At 43.3% G+C, this 26,659-nt stretch overlaps 1 protein-coding gene across 4 annotated transcripts in view; it reads left to right on the top strand.

Moving 5' to 3' along the window:
* The window catches only part of LOC137430166 (RILP-like protein 1), an 86,907-nt gene that overhangs the window by 27,120 nt on the left and 33,128 nt on the right, over positions 1-26,659 (top strand). For all 4 annotated transcript variants that reach the window (XM_068120800.2, XM_078780354.1, XM_078780355.1 and 1 more), the window contains exon 3: positions 131-249. In XM_068120800.2, coding sequence (XP_067976901.2) covers positions 131-249 — 119 coding nt within the window. The remainder of the gene's footprint in view (positions 1-130; positions 250-26,659) is intronic.

The raw sequence follows: 26,659 nt of genomic DNA, 5'->3' as shown, positions 1-26,659 counted from the left end.
TCACGTAAATGATGAGCAATTATCGGGAGATGAAGACTCTTTTAAAAGTGAGGATTTGTATGGTTTAGCAACTAAATATGCCTTTTGGTATTGAAGAATCTGTGAGCCACAACCGAATTGCCTGTGCCAGGTGTGGGAGAAAAAGAACGCGATGTGATGCTTCGCCTTAAGGAGGTGGTGGACAAACAGAGAGATGAGATGCGTGCCAAGGATCATGATATTGCAAACAAAACACAGGATATTGAGGCGGTAAGCTGCTCTTCATCACCCTGGCACATAACCTTGTGTCAAAGTTACCTTTCTCCTCTTCCTCATAATCCTCATCCCTCACTTCCTCTTTGTTTCCTTTCCACTTTGATGAGGGTAAAACCGTGAAAGGTTGCTTTAAACTCACTTGGCTCTTGTGATGTCATCATTGTACAGTTTGAGAAGGAAGTAATAAAAGGCTACCGTGCTGTATAGAGAATGATTGGAGCAAGAGAATGGCAACGTGGACATCCTTTGAAGCCCTCCTTTTGTGGGTTATCTAATCCCACAAGGCCCAGTTGTTGACTGTTGCAAAAGAACACAAGCAAATATGGTGCAGTTTATGGTCTCCCCTCTCCTTGGATTTGCACTGGTCTGAAACACTACCCCCGCCTCCTTCACCACCAACCGTTCCTATCTCCCAACTTTCTGTATGATGTACACTACCGGTCAAAAGTTTTAGAACACTTCAATTTTTCTAGTTTTTATTGAAATTTACACAGTTTAATGTCTCAATACAACAACAAACAACATGCATTTTAAGGCCATTTTCCCTGCTAGAGCGGGGGTTAGCCTTGCGGTCCCCATGACAATCTTCTCCATTTTGCCCTATTTTCTGCATCTCTCCTTGTTAACCCCCTTGCCCGCATTTCTTCTTCCACCATCTTTAGCCAAGTCTTTCTCGGTCTTCCCCATCCTCGACTTCCTTCTACATTCATTTCCATCACTCTTCTCAACCAGTCACTTTCATCCTTCCTCAACACATGACCAAACCATCTCAACCTGTTCCTCTTCACAGCATCAATCACAGGCTCTATTCCCATCATCTTTCGCAATTCATCATTTGTCTTCCTCTCTCTCAACGATACTCCGCACATCCACCGAACCATTTGCATTTCCACCCTTTCCAGCCTTCGTTGCTGCTCTACATTCATGACCCATGTCTCGCTCCCATAAATCATAACACTTCTCACACATGCAGCATACACCTTTCCCTTCAGCTTCAATGACACTCCCCACCTCATCAGCATGCCACTCAGTTCCGGAAACTTCTTCCATGCACATCTCACTCTAGCAACCGTTGCCGTGTCTGATCCACTTTCTCCATTCAGCATGTCTCCGAGGTAGCAAAATGTTTTCACACCTTCCAGCTTCACGCCGTCTCCAAGATCCAACTCAACATTTCCTCCATCTGCAGCTCCCTCTGTGCACACCTTACATTTGCATGTAGCTGCCACACTGGTTAATGACCCTCTCAGACCACTACATTTTTGATGAACCCACTCAGCGCACATTGTACATTGAATGGAGTTCACTCCGATACCCTTCCTGCACACAGCACATGGCCACTTCCCAGTTCTTTCCACCTCACCACATGCTTTACCACTTGCCATCACCTTCGTCTTTCCTATATTCACCTTCAGACCTTTTGTCTCCATACATTCCTTCCACTTGTTCATCTCTTCCTTCAGTCCATCCATACTTTCCGCAATCAACACCAGATCATCTACATACAACAACTCCCACGGTAAACCCTCCTTTACGTTCTGAGCCAGCACCTCCATCACAGCTACAAATAGTAGTGGACTTAGTACCGACCCCTGATGCACTCCCACCTTCACCTCAAGCTCACCACTGTTCCTGTCCTTCGTCCTTACAGCTGTGCGCGCTCTTTTGTACATTGCCATCACTACTCTGATCAACCATTCCTCCACTTCTAACTTCCTCAATGCCCATGTCAATACTTTGCGTGGAACCCTATCGAATGCTTTCTCCAGATCAACAAACCCAAGAAACAACTTCTTCCTCTTCTCCATGTACTTCTCCTGCAACTGCCTCACAATAAAGAGCGTGTCTGTCGTTCCTCTTCCTGGCATAAATCCAAACTGCATTTCGTCGATCTTCACCTTCTTCCTTATCCTTCTCTCCAACACCCTTTCCAATACCTTCATTCCATGCTCCAATAACTTTATCGCTCAGTACGAGCCACACTCCAGAGGGTCACCTTTCCCCTTGTATAGAGGGACGAGGGTACTCAGTTCCCAATCCACTGGAATGCAGCCTTCTTTCACCACCAGATTACAGATCTCTGTCATTCTCTTCACACCCCAACTTCCTGCTGCCTTCAACATATCTTGATGTCTAATGTCTCAATGTACTCTGAAATTAATCATAGAACAAATAAGCAATTGGAGATAAAAAAGAAATCATGGAATCATTATGTTTAACAAAATGTAATTTAAATTTTTGACTCGGCAAAGTAGCCGCCTTTTGCAGATATAACCGCCGAACACACTCGTGGCATTCCTTCTACAATGGAAATCAAATATTGTTCGGGAAGTTCTTCCCAACACTGTTGCAGAAGTTCCCACAAATGTGTTGCACTTGTAGGTTGCTTTGCTTTCACTCTTCTGTCCAGTTCATTCCAAACCAGCTCGATGGGGTTTAAGTCTGGAGACTGCTGGCCATTCCATGATTTGAAGCCTACCATCTTGTTCTTTTCCTCGAAGGTACTTTTGACATACCTGGAGGTGTGTTTAGGGTCATTATCTTGCTGTAGGATGAACCCCTGATCAACTAGGTGTATACCAGAGGGTATTGCATGGCGCTGCAAAATGCTGTGGTAGCCCTTTTGGTTCATGGTGCCAGTCACTCTGTGCAAGTCGCCGAGTCTGGATCCAGCAAAAGAGCCCCAGACCATCACGCTTCCTCCTCCATGTTTGACAGTTAGTGTCACACACTGAGGAATCATCCTTTTGCCTACTCGACGGCGTACAAAAACCTTGCGTGATGAACCAAAGATTTCAAATTTTGATTCATCGGTCCAGAAGACCTTCTTCCAGTCTTCAGTCGTCCACTGGCGGTGCTTCATGGCCCAGGCAAGCCTCTTTTTCGTATTTTGCCATCTTAACAATGGCTTTCTTACTGCCACTCGACCTGTGAAACCTGCAGCTCGAAGTCTTCTCTTCACAGTTGAAACTGAGACTTGCTTACTTCGACCAGTGTTTAGCTGTGCTTGAGGCTGTTGTCCTGTGAGCCGCCCATCACGCAAGCTGTTGACTCTCAGAAACTTGTCTTCTGATTCTGTTGTGGCTTTGGGTCTGCCAGACCTCTTCCTGTCAGAGTTTCCTCCAGTTTCCAATATACTACTTCCTGCAGTGCAATATTGTCCAAATAATGCTTCAGAGGGTGTAATAGTCTGTTCCAATACTGCTTTTATACAGACAGGGGGTTTGTAATCAAGTAATTAGCAGAGGTTGGGACACCTGTAGTAATTGTTTGCATCAAATTTCAAGGCTTAATTTACTTACATTGCTGCAGAACAGCTGTAAGTTGTTAACCCATTACTTGTTCCCTGAAGAAGGCCTTTTTTTTTACAATATAACTGTGCAATTTACATTATTTTCCATTTTTGCTAACCTAAACCTTTTTTTTAAACCTCGAGCAGCTTACTGCTTACCTTTGTACCATGCACCCCATGTACCTGAGTGCCGTTCTTGAATCAGGTTATTCACTGGACAGTAAACTGCGTAAATTTCAATAAAGACTGGAAAAATTGAGGTGTTCTAAAACTTTTGACCGGTAGTGTACATATTGGAATTTTGTCTCAGATATTATATACGCCCAGAGATTCCTGTAATTAAAACTCAAAAAACAGCCCAGACTTTGGTGTGGGCGACTCAAATTTATACACTCCAATGGGAAGGTGTACTCTATGATGTATAAGGTCTTGCCTGAGCTGATTTACTAGGTATACGATGATATTACTAGGTGTCCAATAATACTTACTCATTTACAACAAGTGGCATTGTGGGAAGTCGAGCTCATAATATCGGTTTTGAGCACATGCAGAAGTTGTGTTCACCACAGGTGCACCAAGCCTGGTGTTGGCTTAACAGTTAAGGTGGCTGCCTTAAGATCTTAGCGTCTTGAGTTTTAGCCCCTGTTGTGCTGTTACACAACACCAGGTAGATTGACTCAGCCTGTCATCCTTCTGAGGTTGGCAAAATGAGCACCAGCTTGCTGGAAACAGGGTGCTGCATCAGCGGCACAGGTGCACTCCCAGCAATGATGCAACCATCAGTCACAGAATGCATATGAAACAACCATTGAGAGAATGGGGCTAAAATTATATATAGCACAATATCTCTAAAAGTAATGGATGGATTTGGACAAAACTTGGTGGACAACTATGGAGTGTGACCTGGAAAAATTGATTTGATTTTGGTGAATATCTGGATACGATAAATTTCTTTATTATTCTTATTTTTTTAAGTGATTCCTTTCTACTGAGAGATGGGGCAAAAAGATATATATATATATATATATATATATATATATATATATATATATATATATATATATATATATATATATATATATATATATATATATATATATATATATATATATATTGTTATGAATTTGGTAGAGCAACATCTAGAGCTAGGTAGATCTGAATAGGTAGGTATTCGGCTGTCGTGACAGGGACTCTACATGTAATAAGTTCTTGATGTTTAGGCGTTTGTCGGGGGAAGATGTATGATTGTGGACCTACCTGGAGGTTCGAGTGTTAAATAGTGAGGGATTAAAGGTAACGCCCCTGTGAGTCTCACCTAGTGGTCAAACCTTTGTCCATTATGGCACTGCAAACCACATAAACATTAGTTAGGTCCTTAGCGCAACATTAAATAATTCCTTTCCCTGACAATGACTTAGGAACAAATGGACAGGAAACCAGGCCAAAACCACCGCCACAATTGGCCGCCACCGTTTACACCTCCAAGGCCTACAAACCTCGCCTGGCACGTGTTATAACATAAGGACCGCGGGGTCGGGGACGGGAGATGTCAGGAGCGATGCCGCAGAGGGCGTGACCTGGGCGAGCCGGCGAGTTGGGAGGCTATTATTGGCTGAGGAGTGCGCCAATGTGACGTCATCGGCCAGAGATATTAGCGACGGTCGAACGCCATTTCAGGGAGTTCGAGGGGCAGTTCGTTGGCAGTTGGCACACAGCAGGAGAGTTCGTCGGAGTTGGCAGTTGGCACCGAACAGTTGGCACTTGGCTGCCAGCACTCCCAAAAGAGAGTCGAGTCAAGTGGAGTTCGCTTGCTTTGTGCAGCTTACGTTGAACCTTTGGTGCATGGACCTTGTGGAGATCGACCTCGTGTGGAGCTGCTGGCCTGCGTCGGGCGCGTGGTGCTTGGAGCGAGGCCTTGTGGAACTTGGAGCGAGGGACCTCGTGGTGTGCGATCGGGGCTTGTGGAACTTGGAGCGAGGCCTCGTGGGTACATCGGGGCCGAAAGGAGCCGGGTGTTGGACGGCGGTCACCAAGACGACAAGGACGAGATAAGGCCGTACCCGCGAATACACTGTGCATAAACCAAAAAGACGTGTTATTTTCGTATTCACCTCCCTCGTATCGTGTTTGATATCTGTTGTGTCTGGGATCCCAATTTAGGCTTATTCGATTTATTAGTATTACCGGCGCGGGCTTTTTCACTGTCTTTACTTATAAATAATAAATCCTTATATTATTTTCTGTATATATCTGAACGCAGTTTTCCTGGGTGTTTGATTTTAGTAGATAAGGCGGCGGGCGGAGCTTTGCTGTGTCCGCCATTCCGCGCGTTTAACTTTGTGTTGAGCTTGAATCCGCCATTGAGTTTTCGCCTCGGGAGTTAAAGTCTCGCAAATCGGCCATCCGTAACTGTGGTGTTAATCACGGTTGCGTAACAATATATATATATATATATATATATAGGATGATATCTCAAACAGTTATGGACACATTCAGACAAAACCTGGTGGATGAGTTAGGTAGGTGACAACAACTAGCTGATGAGATTTTGGTTAGCGTTACGTGCTCCTCCCCGACCCCCTGGTCACGGTGTACCTCCGAGCCCCGAGAAGAGTCACGGCAGAAAAATGTGTTATTCTGTGTCAAAGATCAATGGAGAAGCCAGCCCAATTGTTACTCACAAACAAATATTGTATTGAGATCACACAAGAATAACAGTACAACAACAATAGTATTCAAAAGTACAATCAATATGTCCTCTGATGGTACCATCAGTTTTGCAATATATAACTCACTGTGCTCCAAGTGAGTGTAACAAGAACATTCCCCAATGTCTCTTATTCCCGGCTCCAAGACGAAGTTGATTCGCTCCAGCGATCGCTAGAACGATGTCCAAACGAGACCAGAATCCCGTGCGGATGGCCATGGCAGTCACACAGCCGAAGCTGTACAAAGGCGCCCTCAAGGCGACTGGGAAATCCAAAGGCGCCCTACAGGCGACTGAGAGATCACACCCTCGGGTATGGACGAATTAGCCTTCAAAAATCCACGTCACACACACGCCCCAGATTGACGTCTGAATACGGTGAGAATTGTCGAAAATAAACGAAACCGCGAGCGAAGCGCAAATCCTGCGCGAGTCAAAATGGCCGAAGACCCGGTCTCGTGGCGCACGGCACGGCGATGATTCTCTCCTGAATCGATCGCAAAACCTGACATGCAGGTTGACCGGTCACAGCGATGACAACTCCGTCGTAGGAATTCCTCTCCCAGAAACCCGAAAGTTCGCTAGTGACTCTGGCTCACCAACGTTCGCTTCAGAACCCGGAGCAACTCTGCTTTCTTGTCCGACTCATTCGCTCCGCCTTTTTTTCTCTTCTTCTTCGTCGTCTTCCGGTTCCCGATCCGGTTTCATTTTTAAAACATTCCTTTTACCTTTTGACAATAATAATTGCTATTTCCCTCAAACAACAATAACAATAATACATGGAACCAGAAATGTCAAGTGGATGAAAGCCACTACAATGGAAGTGACGAATCCGTAACAGTTAGGCTGGATCTGCATCCACATGTTATCAGTGGGGTACAAAAGATAAACTCTGCAGCCTGGTGGAGGAATGTGCTCTACTGAGTGCCGTTCTAGTTTCTCAATGCAATTACCTTTAATGTCAACGTACCTAACCCATTTGTTCTTTAAACTAGCAATTCCCTGATCATAAAAAAAACTACTGACTTCCTCTAAGTCGAAGGATTCATCGACAGTAGACTTGAAGGAACCATAGTATGGAAACTGTTTATCATGCGCATCAAAATTGAGATGTTGGAACAAATAAGTCACTCGGGGCCAAGTTTGGGAATTAGTGTAGATGGTTTGATGGTTTGAGGCCACACTGGCAAATGATGGCCTGTACAAAGCTGACCTTGTGAACCGGCACATTGTCGTGAAGCAGCAGAACGTCACCCATCAACACCTCTCAGCCGTTTTTTGTGGATGGCTTCACGTAGCTGGGCTAGAAAGTCAGCATGTTATTGTACAGTGGTCATAGTTTTGTGGGGCAAATAATTATCGATCAGTTTGGACCCATTTTGAATACTAGAATTTGGCTGAGGACTGGTTGTGGAACTACTCGGGTGGAGATGCCCATTGCTTCCACTTCATTTATTTGGTCTTGGCCCCAGTGTCCCAGTGGTGAACATGTCATCACCAGTAACCAGATGACAAAAACTCAATTGAATCAGAGTTTATGTGCTCTTGCAGCTCTTTACTGGACTCTACTCTCTGGTGGTGATCTAGCTCTAGCACGCTGACGTTACAAAACATGCATTTAAGCACTCTTAATTAACCCTTTGAGTACGGATGACGTCCAGTGCCGCAACCCGCGAAAATGTTTTGTGTACGGATGACGTTACTACACGTCATCGATTATACCTATAAATAGATCGTCAGTACATGGTTGCATTCCGGTACCAAAATGCCAAATTAATCCCGTACCGGGGGTATTTTTTGTCCCCCCCCCCCCCCCCCCCCCCGCACCGCGGAGCGAAAGGGGGACTATGGTTTTCCCCTCCGTCCGTGTGTTCGGGCGTGCGTGCGTAAGCGAACGACCGCATTCGAATTTGGTGTGTGGGTGTAACCCACGTCAAAATCCAAGATGGCCGCCACCATGTATGTCTGATGCCATGTATGTCTGAACCTTGTGAGCTGAATATCTTGAAAAATAAGCGAAGTACCAACTTCTAATCTGGTGTGTGGGTGTATCTAGGCACAAGGAAGAACCCTATTGAAAATTGGATCGCCACGTCAAAATCCAAGATGGCCGCCACCATATGTATGTCTGAACCTTGTGAGCCAAATATCTTGAAAAATAAACGAACTACTAACTTCTAATCTGGTGTGTGGGTGTATCTACGCATAAGGAAGAATGCTATTGAAAATTGGGTCGCCACGTCAAAATCCAAGATTGCCGCCGCCATGTATGTCTGAACCTTGAGTGGAATATCTTGAAAAATAAGCAAAGTACCAACTTCTAATCTGGTGTGTGGGTGTCTCTCGGCATAAGGAAGAACGCTATTGAAACTTGGGTCGCCACGTCAAAATCCAAGATGGCCGCCTCCATGTATGTCTGAACCTTGTGAGTGAAATATCATATCATAGCATGTTTTCTGCGTCTTCCGCTTTGTCAACTCGCATCACTTCCCCGACGGGGGACCTAGGCGTAACGCTTGTTATCAAAAAAAATAATCCCGTACTCAAAGGGTTAAAAGATGAACAGCCTGAATAGGAAACACATTTAATGCGCAATAAAAAAATTAACTTGACCCCTCACTGTGCGTTCTGATGGGCTTCATTAAACCTGCTATTATTTGATATATGATTAGATTTTTCTTTGTTTATGGGCAGTGTATAATAATTGCAACAAACCCAGGTAGTGTATAATAATTGCAACAAACCCAGGTAGTGTATAATCAGCAGAGGCAGAAAGGCCTAATGTGTTAGGCTCACCTGAAAACCAAGACAGTGGCCATACAATTTTGTCTCGGTGCTATGGTGGGTGGAGTCGAGCGACTGATGAGTGTGGTCCAGCAGCTGTTTGATAGGTGCACAATACAAAAATCGACCCCCAACAAGAACCCCAACAACAGCAAAGTGAAGCTCTTAAAGACCTGTGACATGTCGCAGGTAAAAATCGTGTAACAAGGTACACTGTATAGTGTATACCGATTACAAACCTTTTTTTTTTTTTTTTTTTACCCTTTTAATCGAAAGTTGGGTTTTTCTTGAATAATATCAATATATAATTAGATTGCAATAAACCCAGGAAAATATTTTTTTGGGTCTGTCGGAAGTTCTTGGAGGAGCTGCTACACATATTTATCGATGGACAAGGACATTAGGAGGCGCTGGTGTACTTTTACATGAACTAACACATACCCGTAGGGTGAATTAATTATTATTTTAAAAAATCCCCCCACCTATCTGTCCTCTCCCCTCCCAACAGTGACACACACATACACAATTACATCGTTACTGTGGGTAAACTCACACATGCATTTCTGACAACTCTTCAACAAAAAACCATCATCTTCCCCCTCCCAACTCTTCCCATCTTTGCTCTCCCCCCTCCTCTAACCCCAAGTCCTTACCCTTCTCCTCCCAACCTTAAAGCATCGATCACATGCCCGCACTCAAGCTTTCAAACTCCACCCCTCCCCCCATACCTCTACTCCCTCCCACCGAAAGTCCTCAAACTCCCTCCCCCTTCCAAAGTTGTCCCATCTTTACTCTCAACTCCTCCCGCTCATAAAGTATCAGACTATCACTAACTTTACAAAAACCCATGGCACAGCCACCTGTTCAACTCGCAATTTGAAACAAGAACGACCGCACTGTGGTCACAACCTGCGACACAAAATTTATATTTTTCGCCTCCTCTGTCCACTCAACTCCGTCATCCTTGTTGTTGAAGGAATTATACAATTCATCTCCGAGGGTCTTCATGGCTTGGTTCAATATAATGTGCAAGACTGACGGACAGCTGGGTCTTATCTCAGGCAACTAGTACACTTGCTCCATACAGGAGCGACAGGAAGGGTCATGTTTAATCCTCTTTTCTTTTTTTTCTTTTCTTTTTTTTAAAATACAAGATTGAGGCTCTCTCTGTAAGAGTTAAAATTAATCACAAAAAAAAAACCAGACACATAAAAACATATAAAAAAGGGAGCAGGAGACAAGATGGGGAGAGAGAGGGAAGCACACAAGTACAACAGTAGAGAACAGGGACATTGGGAGATCTGTGGAAGGGAGAGGGCTTGGGGGGAGGAGGAATGGGAAGGGGGGTGGGAGAGGTATAAAACTCTCTGGGTATATATATTACAGTAGATCTAGGTTTGGGTCTCAAGAACGTCGGGTGTGTTCAGTTACCGAGTTTATTGTCGTGTGTTCGCCAAGTGGCTTAAGCATTCAAGCAAACACTCCATTTGAAACCGTTGATAAGGAATGGCTAGTGTTACGTGCTCCTCTCCAAACCCCGGTCACGGTGTACCTCCGAGCCCCGAAAGGAGTCACGGCAGAAAGATGTGTTATTCTGGGTGTCAATGACCAATGGTGAAACCACACCAATTGTTACCAACAAACAAGTATTGTATTAAGGTCACATGAGAATAACAGCACAAGAACAATATGAATCAATTGTACAACAAATATTATATCATTCCTATGATGGTACCATCAGTTTCTTACAATATAACTCACTGTGCTCCAAGTGAGTGAAAAAAACATTCCCAAAGTCTCTGTCCCGGCATCAAGCCAAAGGCGATCCACGCTCCGGTGATCGTAAGAACGATGTCGTATCGAGACCAGAATCCAGTTCGGCTGACAGTCACGCTGCCAAAGATGCGCAAAGGTGCCATCAAAAGGTGACTGGGAAATCACACCTTCGGGTATGAACATTCAATGGCTCCCAAACGGCGAACCGCAAATTCCCACTCGAAATCCACGTTACATACGCAAACCAGGTTAACGACGGTGCGGTGAAATGGCTGGAGCGAGGTGAAAAGGCTGGAGCGATGCGAAATTGGTGGGAGCGAGGCAAAATGGCCGACGGGCCCGTACTGAAGGCGTACCTGCACTCCAACAACGATTCTCTTCGGAATCAACCGCAAAACCTGTCACACAGGTTTATCTGTCACAGCGATAACCACTCTGTCACAGGAATCCCTTTCCCAGGAAACCCAAAGTTCGCTCATGACCCCCCGTTTGCCAGCGTCTTCTCGAGACCTCAAAGCAGCTCAGCTTTCTTTTCCGACCTCTTGCTCTGCTACTTCTTCCTCTTCTTCTTCGTCCGGTTTTCTCTTTATCCGGTTTCCGGTTTCTTTTAAAACACAAATTTTTTTACCTTTTGAAAACAGTTCTCTCCATTTCACTTAAACGATAACAATAATAGTACATGGAACCAAAAGTGCTTACAGTGTATGAAAACCACTACGACGGAAGTGACGAATCCGTAACACTAGCTTGGCAAGTGCTAGCTACATAATAACTGAACATATCCCGGGTTTCTTCCTTTTCAGGTTGGTGTTATTTCAGGCAATGGAAATAAAACATTACTTCACGGCTCAGCTTACATTCTCTAACCTGTCTCGTTAACCTTGTGCAGTGTCTGTCCCGTGTTCCCATGTGAATGAATAAGAGTAGCTGGATAAGATTTATTATGATTCTGAATAGGGGAATTGTTTTACATCTGTCACCTCCGTTTTGTCATGTGTGTGTCTGTCTTTCTCTTCCGCTCTCTTTGCGGTAATAAACGTTTTGTACGTGGAAACCTGTACGTGGTCATTTGAGATACGGTATTTTGCCATTAAGTGCGAGTGAATTGTCTTTAAAAATACTGTAACGTGCCGAGTGGGAAATGCAAAAACGACAACCACAACAACAATAGCAATGCGAAGCCCTTGTAGACTTGACATGTCACAAGTACAATGCCTTCAGAAAGTATTCACACACCTCTTGACTTTTTCACATTTTGTTATGTTGCAGCCTGAATTAAAAATAGATTAAAAGTATGATTGTTGTAAATTCAGGCTGTAACATATTCAGGCTGTAACAACAAAATGTGAAAAAGTCAAAGGGTGTGAATACTTTCTGAAGGAATGTAAGATTGTAGGAAATAATAGCAAACTTGCATAACCACCACATTAAAAGTGCTGATTGAGAGGAGCAGTAATTCTAAAGGATTCCAAAAGGTAATTCTTTCGAAAGGGTTCCTAAGTTAACGCCATAGTATAGAAATTGTGGGTGGGGTCAGGCGTACTGTCCAACCAATGGGTGGAACTCGCACGCACGTCCCCTTTTACGGTACAGATTACCAGTACGTTGGGAAATTATGACCAAATCACCACAGTCGTGATTTGAAGCTGGAACCACAGAATGGGATGCATTATGTGCTCAGATGAGAACATCCAGCGGCATTGTCTTCATACTATACTGCACCTGATTATACTCTAATGTGATTTTGGTGAGCAATTCGAAGCATAATTATGTAATAGTATTTATAATGGGCTCTTGGCTTGAACGCCTGTTTGCACAACAAACCCTTTTCAAATTTCAGGGTTGTTCCGACTGTACTGCATTTCTTGATAATGGCATTGACTTGCCAAGTAACCGATAATGTATTCCCCCTGGTTTTACAATCTTTCCATCTAAAAAAGCTATTGCTAAATTTACATGTTAATTAGATTGCAGTGATTAAGTGTAATTTTCACTTTGCAAGTAAAAGTTTCTCACGTTAATTTGGTTTTCTTGGATGTACTTTAGGTCATTGCTGCCGGCATTGCATTGATTGCGTTGATGCAGTCATTGCTGCATCCACCCTTCTTTGTCCACTCACCATGCATTGTTCTTGGTTTCAATTGTTGTCAGCATTGCCATGGTAGCTTTCATATGTTTTTTTTTTTTTTGTATTTGCTCTTATATTTTTGCAACCCCCGTTTCATGGTTGCAGAAATGTTTGAATATTTGAATATTAATGAAAGGTAATTGCCTTTGTAGGATTTGTTTGTAAATGTACTTTGGGGAGTAATGGGATCTCATCCCTACTGTGTACTTGGTGCATTGTTCATTTTTCAGATGAAGGTGATATTTACCAAGGTAAGCAAGGCACCTTTGATTTGCTCGTTTTGCCTTAATTTGCCACATTTCTGACTTGCTTAGTGTCCATTACTGAATGGCTTGTGCGCCACTCAGAAATGCTTCCTTGGTTTAAGTGTGCCCCCGTTTTGATGAGGTCGATCTCGAGTCGATCTCGAGTGCGAATCATAAATAGTACAGAAAGTCGATCTCGAGAACGAAGCGTAAATCTGAGTGCACCAATTGATGAATGTGAATTGTATTTTTCATTGATGTGTGGTTGGAGGACATGACATTATAGGTGTCATTAAACTTCAGAAGAATCTGCACTTATTCATCCAGAATGTAAATGAAAATATATCGGTAATACCTTTGGAATAAGAGCAGCAAACTGCAGCAACATCACAACCTAGACTTTATGTGCAGCAACGATATAAAACGGTGCTAGTAGACATACAAAGTATCCAACACATCCACATGGATACTTTGAGACCTGGTAGGTCTCCGTTCCAGCTCATGAAACACACCCACGTATGGAGATAGCAGTCAACAGTAACTTGTGAAACACACACACACACACACACACACACACACACACACACACACACACACTGTTTTAGTTTGGATTTGGGTATTTCAGGGTCTGAGAAGCATTCTATCTGCAGAATGGAATGCTATATATATTGTCTGTTCATCTTGGACAAGTGGCACAGCACCAAGCATACAACTGAGTTGTTGTCAAATCCTAGTGCAGCTTGCCGTTTTTAACGTGTCGTTTGGGAACCAGCACAATCTTTCTCTAAATTGTTGGGTCCCAGTTGAATGTTACCACCTCACTCACTAGTCTTGATGACCTTTGTGTATGATGGTAGTTTGTTATAGTGCAGGCATTGGGTTCAGTAAACATAATTGCAGACTCGTTTGGTTTTATTTTGGTTATTTCTTCTCTACAAGAGCAAGGCTTGTGGAAGAGTAAGGTTAAATTGGCAGTGGGGTAGTGGTGCAACAATTGGGCACAATCAGGAAGGGAATAAATGAGTAGGAGAGGAAGGAGATGGGGACGAGGGAGGGGTTAGTGTTAGAGAGCAATGTTTGAGGATAGATGGTTTAAAAAATGGAGACCACTGACATGCCTGAGTTGTGAAGGCAATAGACCCTGTCATGGGATATTCCAATAATGTTTCAGAGTGCTTTAAATCCCACAAAATGCAGCACAGACAAATATGATGCTGCAGTTCCAGCCCATAGGGGAGAGCAGTACTCCATTGAGGTATAGAAAAAGGTTTTGTAGACTGAGTCGCTCTAATTTTCCAAGGAAAGACTTGATGGACAGAGGATGCCCAGTCTTCGGCTGGTTTTGGAGGTTAACTTTGCTATGTGTTCTGCTGAGGAGACGTCACGGCTGATTGTGAGGCCGAGAAGTTTAAGAGACTGAATATCTTCCATTGGTTGACCATGGAAATAGACAGTTGGGTTATTGTTGGTGTTCACCTCGTCATTAAACCATTTCACCATTTGTGGTCTCTATGTAACGATGTTGCATCAAACATCTGCTCAGGCCATGAGGATCAAAGTATAACAGCACATTTGAACAGCTGGTTCAATCTGAAAAAAAAAATCTCTTATGGATACACCTTGACTTTACATAGATGGAACTCACTGGCTTTACCACATGAACTATTTGCAATATCTAATTCCAGCTTTGTCTACCGCAAATAGCCTCTGTTTACAACACAGTGATGACAAAGCAAACCTCTTTGTATACAGAAATTGATGCACTTCTGTGCATTACATGGAGGAATGTTACTTGAACTTGATTGCGTGTAATCTAGGGTTACCACATGTCCTGTTTTTCCCAGACATGTCCTCCTTTTCGGTCCTTAAATCTCCGTCCTGCTGGGTTTTTTTTTAATGTCTAAAAATGTCTGGGATTTTGCCATTTTAATTTTTACATTTTCAAAGGGATAAATTTTAAGATTTGGGATTTTTTTCTTTTTCTTTTTCATTTTTTACTTTTTTTTTTGGATACAAGATCGAGGCTCGTGAAAGAGCTAACATTAATCACACAAAAAGTCAAACCGACACACAAAGCACAAAATAAAAGGAGCGGTAGACAAGATGGGGAGAGAGGGAAGGACACAAACAACATTTGAGAGCAAGGACATCGAGAGAACTGTGGGAGGGAGAGGGCTTAGGTGGAGGTGGGAGAGGTATAAAACATATGGACACTGCAAGGACTTACAGGAAAGAAGTTGGAATTTCAAAAAAGTGTATCTGGGGTAAAAATTAGCGGGGGTAGAAAAGATCAAGGTTTTGGATGGGGGAAGATAAGAGATCTTATAAGATAGTGATCTTATAAGATCTAGATAAGATAGTGAACAGCTGTTTTAAAGACCTGGAGGGAGGAGTGGGATTGAAGGGAGTGGGGGAGTTTGTTCCAGAGGTGGGAGAAAAGGGGAATGAAAGAGTGAAGGTGAGCAGAGAGCCTTGATTTTGGCAGTTTTACCATAAGAGGGTTGCTGGCAGATCTTGTGCGACCTGTCGGAATATTTGGGGGAAAGAGCACAGAGAGAGCTGGGGGAGCAAGGCCGGAGAGGAGTCGGTAGAAGACAGAAAGACCACCAACCTGCCTGCGGTGAGTGAGTGAAAGGCACTCGGAGTTAGCTTCATCGCAGGAGATTCCAATGATTCTGAAAGCTTTGGTTTCAACAGTGTGAAGCCGAGCTAGGTGTGAGGCAGGAGCACCGGCCCAGAGGGGGGAACAGTATTCCATTGAGCTGCGAATGAAAGCCTTGTATGTGGTGAGGAGCTGAAGTGTGCCAAGGAAGGACTTCGCATGACGGAGGATTCCCAGTCGGCGACTAGCTTTGGAGGCCAGCTTGGAAATGTGGTTTTCCCGAGAAAGATCATGGCAGATAGTGAGGCCCAAAAGCTTGAGCGACAGAACTTCTTGGAGAAGATTGTTGAGAAAGTGGATGGGAGGGTTTTCCAGTCGGTCTTTTCGGAGAGACATAGTAAGAGTGTGAGATTTGTCAGGATTGAAAGACATGTTCCACTTGTTTGACCAGTCTGTGATTTTGTCCAGGTCTGCAGAGAGTGAAGAGGCTGCAGACTGCCGATCTGAGGGATGAGGAATGGAGTGGCAGAGAGTGGAGTCATCAGCAAAGAGATAGAGAGGATTTTCCAGAGAGTCGGAGAGATCATTGATGAAGACCAAAAAAAGCACAGTGCCCAGAACACTACCTTGGGGAACTCCAGCCAGAACAGGAAGGGGAGATAAGAGAAATCTATTCAGGGTCACACGTTGACTACGACTAGAGAGGAAGTCCGCAAGCCATGCGAGGAGATTTCCATGGATACCATAGGAGGAGAGTTTGGTGAGCAAAACTGGGTGCCAGACCGTATCGAAGGCACGTGATATGTCAACGGAGACAGCTCTGATTTCCTGTTTGGCATTGCGCACCTCCATCCATTGTTGAGACAGCAGAAGCAACATGTCCAGAGTAGAATGACTTGGTCTGAATCCAAATTGATGATCGGAGATCAAGCCATTGGAGAAGAGGAAGGATTTGATATCCGAAACTTTATTTAAAATGTTAAACCATTTTTGTACATTTTCTTACTGTGATAAAATGCGGTTATGTAATGTTTGGATCAAGACAGCTTGGTTCAAGTCTGTACTATTCCGTCATGGCATAATAGACGTGTTTGAACATCGATACTCACGTCCACTTCCTGTCTAACCTTGTAGTGAGAGTCCAGTGGCGTACTCCTTGTGTCTTTTCTGAGTCTGTACCGTTATACCGTATACATTTGTTGTTCTTTTGATTTTGTTCTTCACAATGCCAAAAACAAAGTGTAAATTCGCTGCAGAACTAAAGACAAAATTCCTGTGTTTTCAAAGAATGGGAAGCCGAATGCTTGGTATGTAGAGCTGGTACATACTCTCTGTGGCAAATTAAGTAAGGTACTATTGATTTACAATCATGTGGATTCAGACAAGCACAAGAAAACAGTTCGAGGATAGAGCTCATCATCCTCAATAGCAAAATTGAAGAGCTACGAAAGGAAAGGACTCATTGAAATTTAAATGACTAGCAACAGTACCCGCCCTATGGGTGGGGCTTCAATTGGGAGGCCCAAATTGAAAGGCAAAATATCAGAAATTGAAGGCTTTTTAAAAAAAAACAATTTATATAAACATCCGTTAAATCATATCACACGCAAATCTTCAAAATCTAAACAGTAATTGTAGAATTTCAATAAAAGCCACATCACTGTTCATATCGGTAAATATTATTCCATCGTGTTTTGAAAAATTGGAAAATTGGGAAAACAATATAGCCTATTTTACTCCAGGGGGTCCCAGGATTACCCACCCAAACTTTCGTTGCGACCGGTTCAGCCGTTTTTGCTTTACCTGGGAACAGACAGACAGACAGACAGACAGACACACACAGACAGACAGACAGACAGACAGACAGACAGACATTTGGTGAATTATAGTAAGATTATAACATTGATTTTTGAGGCCGTAACACTTGTTCTCATTGATAGATGCTCAATATCGACGACATGTAGTACATAGTATATGTAACACATTAATATAGCATTAGTTGGTAGATACTGATAGATATCATATCATACTGATAGAATTATACTCTTTTTTTTATTTTGTCCATTTTTTTTATTTTATTCAAATATGGTAACCCTAGTATAATCGTCTGCAAGAATGGATGTGAAACTGCTTGAACCGTGGTATGAGTAAAAAAAATAAACTGCTTGAACACTGCAATTGTAATACATCTCCAAGTATTGTTTTTGGCTTTGTAATGGATTTATGTTTTATGATGTTATCTATGTAAGACTATCCCTTTGTATGCTGTAAGCATGCACGCTCTCTGGAAACGCTTGCTGTTGCTGCTTGCAATGCAAATGATGCACATTCTGTTCTTGTGATGTTTGTCCATATTAATTGTGCTGATGTGATTTTGCATTTTTGCCCAGTGGGGTTTGCTCATTTGATCTTCCTTGCTTCTGCTAATAAATCTCTAAATGCCGATGTCTGCACACCGTATCTTTTGGGTTTCTGCTCGAAATGCCTGATATGTGTCACTTTGTATTGAATATTTGGACCGAAATGTTTTGTGTTAGGCAGGATAAGTCTCCACATGATTTATAGAACTGTAATTCCCGTGCGACAAAACCGGATGATACTCGTGGCATTCAGGTTCAACGTGATGAAGCTTTTCATTTTATCCAAGTCTGCAAATGTTTACAGCATGCGTTGTAACGTGCATAAAGTAGAACGATGCAACATGGGCTGAAATAGATTATTTTATCATCGGAATAAAGGTTTACTTTAAATTATGGAGGAAGTGTAACATTTATGATCCTCCATTATGCTATGTTGGAGGCCACTCGTCAAAGATGCATACGAACCACATAACTACTTGGGAGTATTTGTTAAATGATCATTTGGCTAGATAATGCCAGACAGGTTACTTTAAATCATGAACTTGTCCAAAACACAGTTGGTTTATATTTGAAGTATCGTGCCAAATAGTAGTGCCAAATCCAAGCTATGTTGAGAGCATTAAAAGTCAGCCGCAGTGTGTGCTGGTGCTGATGGAAGACCAGACCAATTGTGGCAAGCAGATTACTAACCCAAACCCCTCCATGAAAGTCATTAGTGAGCCAGCTGGGCTTTCACCGAGTATCGATATCAACATGGCAATTTGTTAATTTTTGTTGCAGAAAAAAAAAAATCTAGATTCATTAAAGAGCATGATAACGGAGAGTAGAAAAGCAACACTGCCATGTGGCAGGGGCAAAAGGGCAAATTAAACTATCAAAGGAATACCTGAATGGGAATCTGAGCGAAAAGAGGGAAAGGTACACAATCTGCAAGTAAGAAGGGTAGGTTGAGATATGGTTAATGGTGGGAGAAAATATTGCATTTGAGGATGGAGGTTAATCGGGAATGGTGGTGTACGGCAAACTTGAATTGCTGAAAGGAAAAGTGGGATTGGGCAGACTCAGGAATGCAGTTTTACAAGCGGACAAAATAGGAATAAAGGAGTGTTTGAGAGCAGTAAGCCTGGCTTTTTGGAGTTTAACAAGGAGGGGGGTTGTTGTAGCAACGCTGTGTGTACCGTGTGTCCTCCAGGGACTGGGAAGCGTCAGAAGGTTGAAAAAACAGAGGGAGTAAGAATGGAGGAGAGATGATACAAAACAGGAGGCCACTAACCTGTTTGTGATGAAATGGCAGCAGGCTCTGTACCTTTGTTTTTTTTTTTGTTTTTTTTTGGAGATGCTAATGATGATTAATGCTTTAAATTCTAGAGCATTTAGGAGAGACGGGTGTGAAATTGGAGTACTGGCACATAGGGGAGAATAGTACTTCTTTGAGGTATGAGGCCTTGTTGATGTATACATTTATGTAAGCTTGGACAAAGGCCTTGTAGACTGAGAGATGTTCACATTAACTAAGGATGGACTTCAATTGACCGAGAATGCCATGTCTGCATCAGGTGTTGCAGGTCAGCTTTGATATACGGTCTACCCAGGAGGGGTCATGGCTGTTGGTGGGACAAAGAAATTCAAGAGACAACCTCTTAGTCTTGAACGTGGAAATAATTAGTTGGGTTCTTTTGTCGATCTGGCTGGAGAGCCAAGGAGAGAAAGATTTACCTGGATTAAATGACATCTTGTATATGTGCGAACCATGATGTCTGTCCATGCGTTCATTCGTCTGTCTCCTGTTTACAGTGGTGGCTTCCTGCAGTGCATTTGAAAAGATGCTGTTTGGTTATTTTGCATTTTCATTTCAATTTTCATGATGAAATATAGTCTGTTACTGTATTGTCTCTTCTAGTAATTAAAATCAACATGAACATCTGGATTAAAGTAGATTTAATACAGAACTTCATGGAGGAACACAATTTAAAATAGCTATATATTGCCCTCTTTTTAGACGAATCCAACCTCCGTTGCTTGATGTAGTGGTGGGTGGTGTAAGTCGCTCAGAGCTTTGGCTCTGAGTGAAACCAGTAGTGCAACACAATTAACGTTTTTAATTTAAATGACATAATATAAGTGAAATTGATAGATTAACTGAAACTTGTCCCGTCACTAGGGATGGGTACTTTTGCTTATGTTCTGCATGACTGCACAAAGGATCGTGTTAATTGAGCTGAAGTCCTTTCTGGGCACTTTCGAGCTCCTCACCACATACAAAGCTTTCATCCGCAGCTGAATAGAATACTGCTCTCCCCTCTGGGCCGGTTGGTGCTCCTGCCTCACACCTAGCTTGGCATCGCGCTGCAGAAACCAAAGCTTTCATAATAATTTGTATCTCCTGTAATGAAGCTGATTCTGAGGGCCTTTCACTCGCTCACCGCAGGCAGGTTGGTGGTCTTTCTGTCTTCTACCGACTCCTCTCCGGCCTTGCTCCCCCTGCTCTGTCTGTGCTCTGTCCCGAAAATATTCCTGCAGGACGCACAAGATCTGCGAGCAACCCTCTTCTGGTGAAACGACCAAAATCATGACTCTCTGCTCACCTTCACTCTTTCTCATTCCTCTTTTCTCCCACCTCTGGAACAAACTCCCACACTCTCTTCAATCCCACTCCTCCCTCCAGGTCTTCAAAACAGCTGTTCACCACTATCTCTTATCTTCCCCCATCTAAAACCTTGATCTTTCCTACCCTTGTTAAAACACCCCAAATCCACCTCTTTCAATCTCCAACTTCTTTCCTGAAATTCCTGGTAGTGTTCATTTGCATTATTCCGTGTCGCCCTTCCCCCCTCTCCCCACCACCAGCCCTCGACCTTCCACAGATCTACCGACGTTTGGGCTATTCTCTACTCTTGTTGTGCTTGCGTGCTTTCCTCTCTCCTCCCCCCCCCCCCTCCCCCCGTCTCCCGCTCCCGCTCCCTTTATTGTATGTTTTATGTGTCCATGCATGTTTGTTCTTATGTTTAATGTGTTAGCGCTTGCACGATCCTCGACTCTGTAAACAAATATATATAATATGTATATATATATATATATACAGTCACGTGAAAAAGTAAGTACACCCCATGTAAAGTTTTGACTTTTTCAACATATTTCAACATACAGCTATTTGATCTTCATTTCAGCAATATTGACAGATAAAAGTGATATAATATAACAAATATCATGAAACATTTACATTTTGTAGTCCATTGTATAATTTAAATAAACATAAATGCAAATTTCGCATGTGGAAAAAGTAAGTACACCCATACATTTATCACTACTTCAAATACCTAAAATTAGAATCAGGTGCACCAGCTCAGGTGCAAATGATTAGAACATGGTTAGAGAGGATCTTGGAGGAACTTGTCTTATTTAAACATCAGACATTTAGTTTGGTTTGCTCTTGGTTGTTGAAGTGTGTGGCGTCACCATGCCTAGATCAAAAGAGCTCTCTGAGGCCTTCAGAAAGAAGGTTATAGATGCCTGCGATTCTGGGAAGGGATTTAAAAAGATCTCCAAACAATTTGAAATCAAACGTTGGACTGTCCCGAAGATCATCTACAAGTGGAGAAGATTCCAAACAACTGCCAACTTGTACAGTCCAGGCCGCCCCAGCAAGTTCAGCCCAAGAGCAGACCGCAAGATGCTGAAAGAAGTCTCTAAGAACCCCAAAATGTCATCACGGGACCTACAGGACCACCTGTTCAGCACTGCATTCAACATTCAACCCACAGCATTTAACCCCTGACTATCACTTCTCCTTCTCCCTCCTTTTGCTTTAAATATTTCCCTATTGATTCTTGTCTTTTTGCAATTGTTGTTTTCATGTTTTGTTATGCATTGTGTTTTGCACTCTGTCAAAGCGCCTTTGGGCTTCATGAAAAGCGCTATACAAAATAAATGAATTATTATTATTATTATTACAGGTAGCTCTTGCCACTGTTGATGGCAAAGTGCACGAGTCCAACATTAGATAGAGGCTGCACAAATTTAATCTACATGGCAGGTGTGCCATGAGGAAACCTTTGCTGTCCAGTGTTACGTGGTCCTCCCGGTGACTACCTGGTCTCGGTGACCCCCGGACCGTGAGAGGAACTCCGCCAGAAAGATTTATTATGCATGCGCTTTCGTAACGCAATCAATATGAATTCCAACCAAGAAAAAACCCCACACCAAGGATCCGGAATAATCAATGATATATTCCCCGAGCAATCAACCATCAACAATCAGCAATCGATAGTACAAAGATGTAAACTCATCTACATTAACTCTAAGATGGCCATCTTATACATTCCTCACGTGAGCCCCACTCCCGACTCCCTCCGTGGTCAATGTCTCTCACAATGTCTCCGTACTCCTGTAGTTCGATCTCCGCACGTGGGCGGTTGAACGGACCCTTCCTGACGTGCTTTCACCAGGCACGTCCCGTACCGGGAACAACGGCTGCAGCGCGCACCTCCTGGCCAAGCAAAGCGGGTAATGTAAAGCAGGCAAAGCAACACGCGGCTTGCCCAGCGCGCGCGGCCCCAGGTGCGACCCGTACGCGGCCTTGTAGACGGCGAGGCGAACTGTGCCAGCTGCTTGGTTTCGTGCACGAACCCACAGTGACTTGACGTGTCAAAGGGTAGTTACACGTCCCGGTAACTCCTCTCGCCAGACGGGCTTTGAAACGCCGATTCTCTTACGTTGCTCAATCGACACCCCTCGCGTCCGAGCTCGGCGAGGAAAAAGAAGAATCGTCGCGTCTCCAGGACCTCGTGTCTTTTCTTCTTCCGTTTCCGGTCTCCTTTTTCTCAGAAGGGCTCCTGACCCTTTAATCACAACAACCTTTAATCGACTACACATTGATAAGCAAAGCCCGGAATAGTAATTCGCATACATTCACATAAATATGTAACACCAGAAAGAACATCAGGGCAAGACTAAAGTTTGCCAATGAACACCTCGGCAAAGACCAGCACTTCTGGAACAATGTGCTCTGGACAGATGAGTCAAAGGTAGAGCTATTTGGCCACAGTACCAGAAGACATGTTTGGCGAGAACCAAAGACAGCATTTGACCACAAGAACCTGATACCAACTGTAAAGCATGGTGGTGGAAATATTATGGTTTGGGGCAGCTTTCCTGCATCATGGCCTGGGCAGCTCACCATCATAAAATCCACGATGAATTTTTCATTGTACCAGAGGGTGCTTGAGGATAATGTGAGGCCATCTGTCGGAAAGTTGAAGCCCAACCGAAGGTGGACCTTGCAACATGACAATGACCCTAAACATACCAGTAAATCCACCAAGAAATGGCTGAAAAGAAACAAATGGAGGGTTCTGGAATGGCCAAGTCAAAGCCCGGATCTAAATCCCATCGAGATGTGGGGGGATTTGAAACGAGCTGTGCATGCAAGAAACCCCTCAAACATCGCACAGCTGAAAGAATTCTGCATGGATGAGTGGGCACAGATTTCTCCCAGTCGATGTCAGAGACTGGTAGACAGTTATAAGAAACGCCTACTTGAGGTTGTTTCTGCCAAAGGGGGCAATACGACCTCTTAGAGCCAAGGGTGTACTTACTTTTTCCACATGCGAAATTTGCATTTATGTTTATTTAAATTATACAATGGACTACAAAATGTAAATGTTTCATGATATTTGTTATATTCTATCACCTTTATCTATCAATATCGTTGAAATGAAGATCAAATAGCTGTATGTTGAAATATGTTGAAAAAGTCAAAACTTTACATGGGGTGTACTTACTTTTTCACATGACTGTGTGATATATATTTTTTTCAGAGCTGGTCTCTTGCTAGTTATTAAATATTCCACACTTTGCCTCTTAATCACGATCACAATGGTTTTCAGGTACAATCCAAATAATCCAAGTGTCATAACTATTCATCTGAATCGGTGCCTGCGGTGCATAGCACTCTTGCTGCACGCTTCACTGTCACATAGACATGCATCAGAGCAGATATTATCATTCCGGCATTTACACATTCTGTTGCTGCTGTCTCTCTTGCATCCACACTTGGAAATGTCAGAAGGGCTTCAGGAGCTAGTGGGAGGGTCATCAGCTTTGGAACAAGATGACCATTCTCATCCATTGAATACCCATCAATTGTTGACATGAGATGCTGATAGATACTGAACAGCAGCATTGGACCAGATGGACAGTGCATTCAGAAAGTATTCAGACCCCTTCACTTTTTCACATTTTGTTATGTTGCAGCCTTATGCTGAAATCGTTTAAATTCATTTTTTCCCTCATCAATCTACACTCAATACCTCACCCCATAATGACAGAGAAAACAGGATTTTAGAAAGTTTTGCAAATTTATTAAAAACAAAAAAACTGAAATATCACATTGGCATAAGTATTCAGACCCTTAACTCAGTACTTAGTTGAAGCACCTTTGGCAGCGATTACAGCCTCGAGTCTTCTTGGGTATGACGCGACAAGCTTTGCACACATGGATTTGGGGATTTTCTGCCATTCTTCTCTGCAGATACTCTCAAGCTCTGTCAGGTTAGATGGGGACCGTCGGTGGACAGCCATTTTCAGGTCTCTCCAGAGATGTTCGATTGGGTTCAAGTCAGGGCTCTGGCTGGGCCACTCAAGGACCTTCACAGAGTTGTCCCTAAGCCACTCCTGCGTTGTCTTGGCTGTGTGCTTAGGGTCATTGTCCTGTTGGAAGGTGAACCTTCGGCCCAGTCTGAGGTCCTGAGCGCTCTGTTTCAGGTTTTCATTAAGGATATCCCTGTACTTTGCTCCGTTCATTGTTCCCTCAATCCTGACCAGTCCCCCAGTCCCTGCTGCTGAAAAACACCCCCACAGCATGGTGCTGCCACCACCATGCTTCACCGTTGGGATGGTATTGGGCAGGTGATGAGCGGTGCCTGGTTTCCTCTAGACATGACGCTTAGAATTGAGGCCAAACAGTTCAATCTTGGTTTCATCAGACCACAGAATCTTGTTTCTCAGTCTGAGAGTCCTTTAGGTGATTTTTTGCAAACTCCAAGCGGGCTTTCATGTGTCTTTCACTGAGGAGAGGCTTCTGTCTGGCCACTCTGCCATAAGGCCTAGATCGGTGGAGTGTTGCAGTGATGGTTGTCCTTCTGAAAGTTTCTCCCATCTCCACACAGGATCTCTGGAGCTCAGCCAGAGTGACCATCGGGTTCTTGGTCACCTCTTACCAAGGCCCTTCTCCCTCGATTGCTCAGTTTGGCCGGGCGGCCAGCTCTAGGAAGAGTCCTGGTTGTTCCAAACTTTTTCCATTTAAGAATTATGGAGGCCACTGTGCTCTTGGGAATGTTCAATGCAGCAGAAAAAATTTTTGTAGGCTTCCCCAGATCTGTCTCTCGACACAATCCTGTCTGAGCTCTGTAGGCAGTTCCTTCAACCTCATGGCTTGGTTTTTGCTCTGATATGCATTGTCAGCTGTGAGACCTTATACAGACAGGTGTGTGCCTTTTCAAATCATGTCCAATCAATTGAATTTACCACAGGTGGACTCCAATCAAGGTGTAGAAACATCTCAAAGATCATCAAGAGAAATGGGAGGCACCTGAGCTAAATTTCAAGTGTCATAGCAAAGGGTATGAATACTTATGTCAATGTGATATTTCAGTTTTTTTTCTTTTTAATAAATTTGCAAAATTTTCTAAAATCCTGTTTTCTCTGTCATTATGGGGTGGGGTATTGAGTGTAGATTGATGAGGGAAAAAATGAATTTAAACGATTTCAGCATCAGCCTGCAACATAACAAAATGTGAAAAAAGTGAAGGGGTCTGAATACTTTCTGAATACACTATAAGCCTGGTAGTTGGCACGCTTTAAATGTTGCTGGAATTTTCCTTTGTGGGAGGTAGTTTTAACTTTTGTTTTTCTTTGCGAACAAGTCCTAGCGAACTGCATCCAGAGATACTTCATCTTATCCAGTACACATAATGGACACCAAAGCAACATGTGCCGCTTCAATCGCAGGGACAATCTTTGTTTCATCTTTTCCAACACCTTTTAGTCCATCCATCAATTGTGGATGTTCTGTGACAGCCTTCATCCACTTTTCTTTTCCCATTCCACTAAATGCTGATGCCGAGTCACAGCTGCTGAATGAGTGAATGGATGGCAATACATGTGCCATATTTTCTCCTCGTACAAACCTCTTCTTGTGACCAGTGACATTTTTCAAGTACAGTTCCTTGATACCAGTATCTCGGGCACATGCAGGCTATGTCTGAATCCAAGCTCCACTAAATAACTGTCAATGCCCAAGGCTTTCTTTGCATGTGCAATATGCAGGATCATGCGAGAATCAGCTTCTTCGTGGTTAGTTGACAGCTTCTGGGCATCATGATGATGTGCCCTAACTACTCTGAGTGCTTTCCGTATGTAATGGAATCCATACGACAGGTACAGCTCTCAACATGGCAAAAGCGTCTCTTGACACTTTGCACTCCAGTCTTCCATGAGGAAGTTTGCTGTAT

The sequence above is a fragment of the Myxine glutinosa genome, chromosome 6 (genome assembly GCF_964187855.1).
Source record: "Myxine glutinosa chromosome 6, kmMyxGlut1.1, whole genome shotgun sequence".
NCBI lineage: Eukaryota > Metazoa > Chordata > Myxini > Myxiniformes > Myxinidae > Myxine > Myxine glutinosa.
Note: the sequence above shows the minus strand (reverse complement) of the source record. Positions and strands in the feature narration are given on the sequence as shown.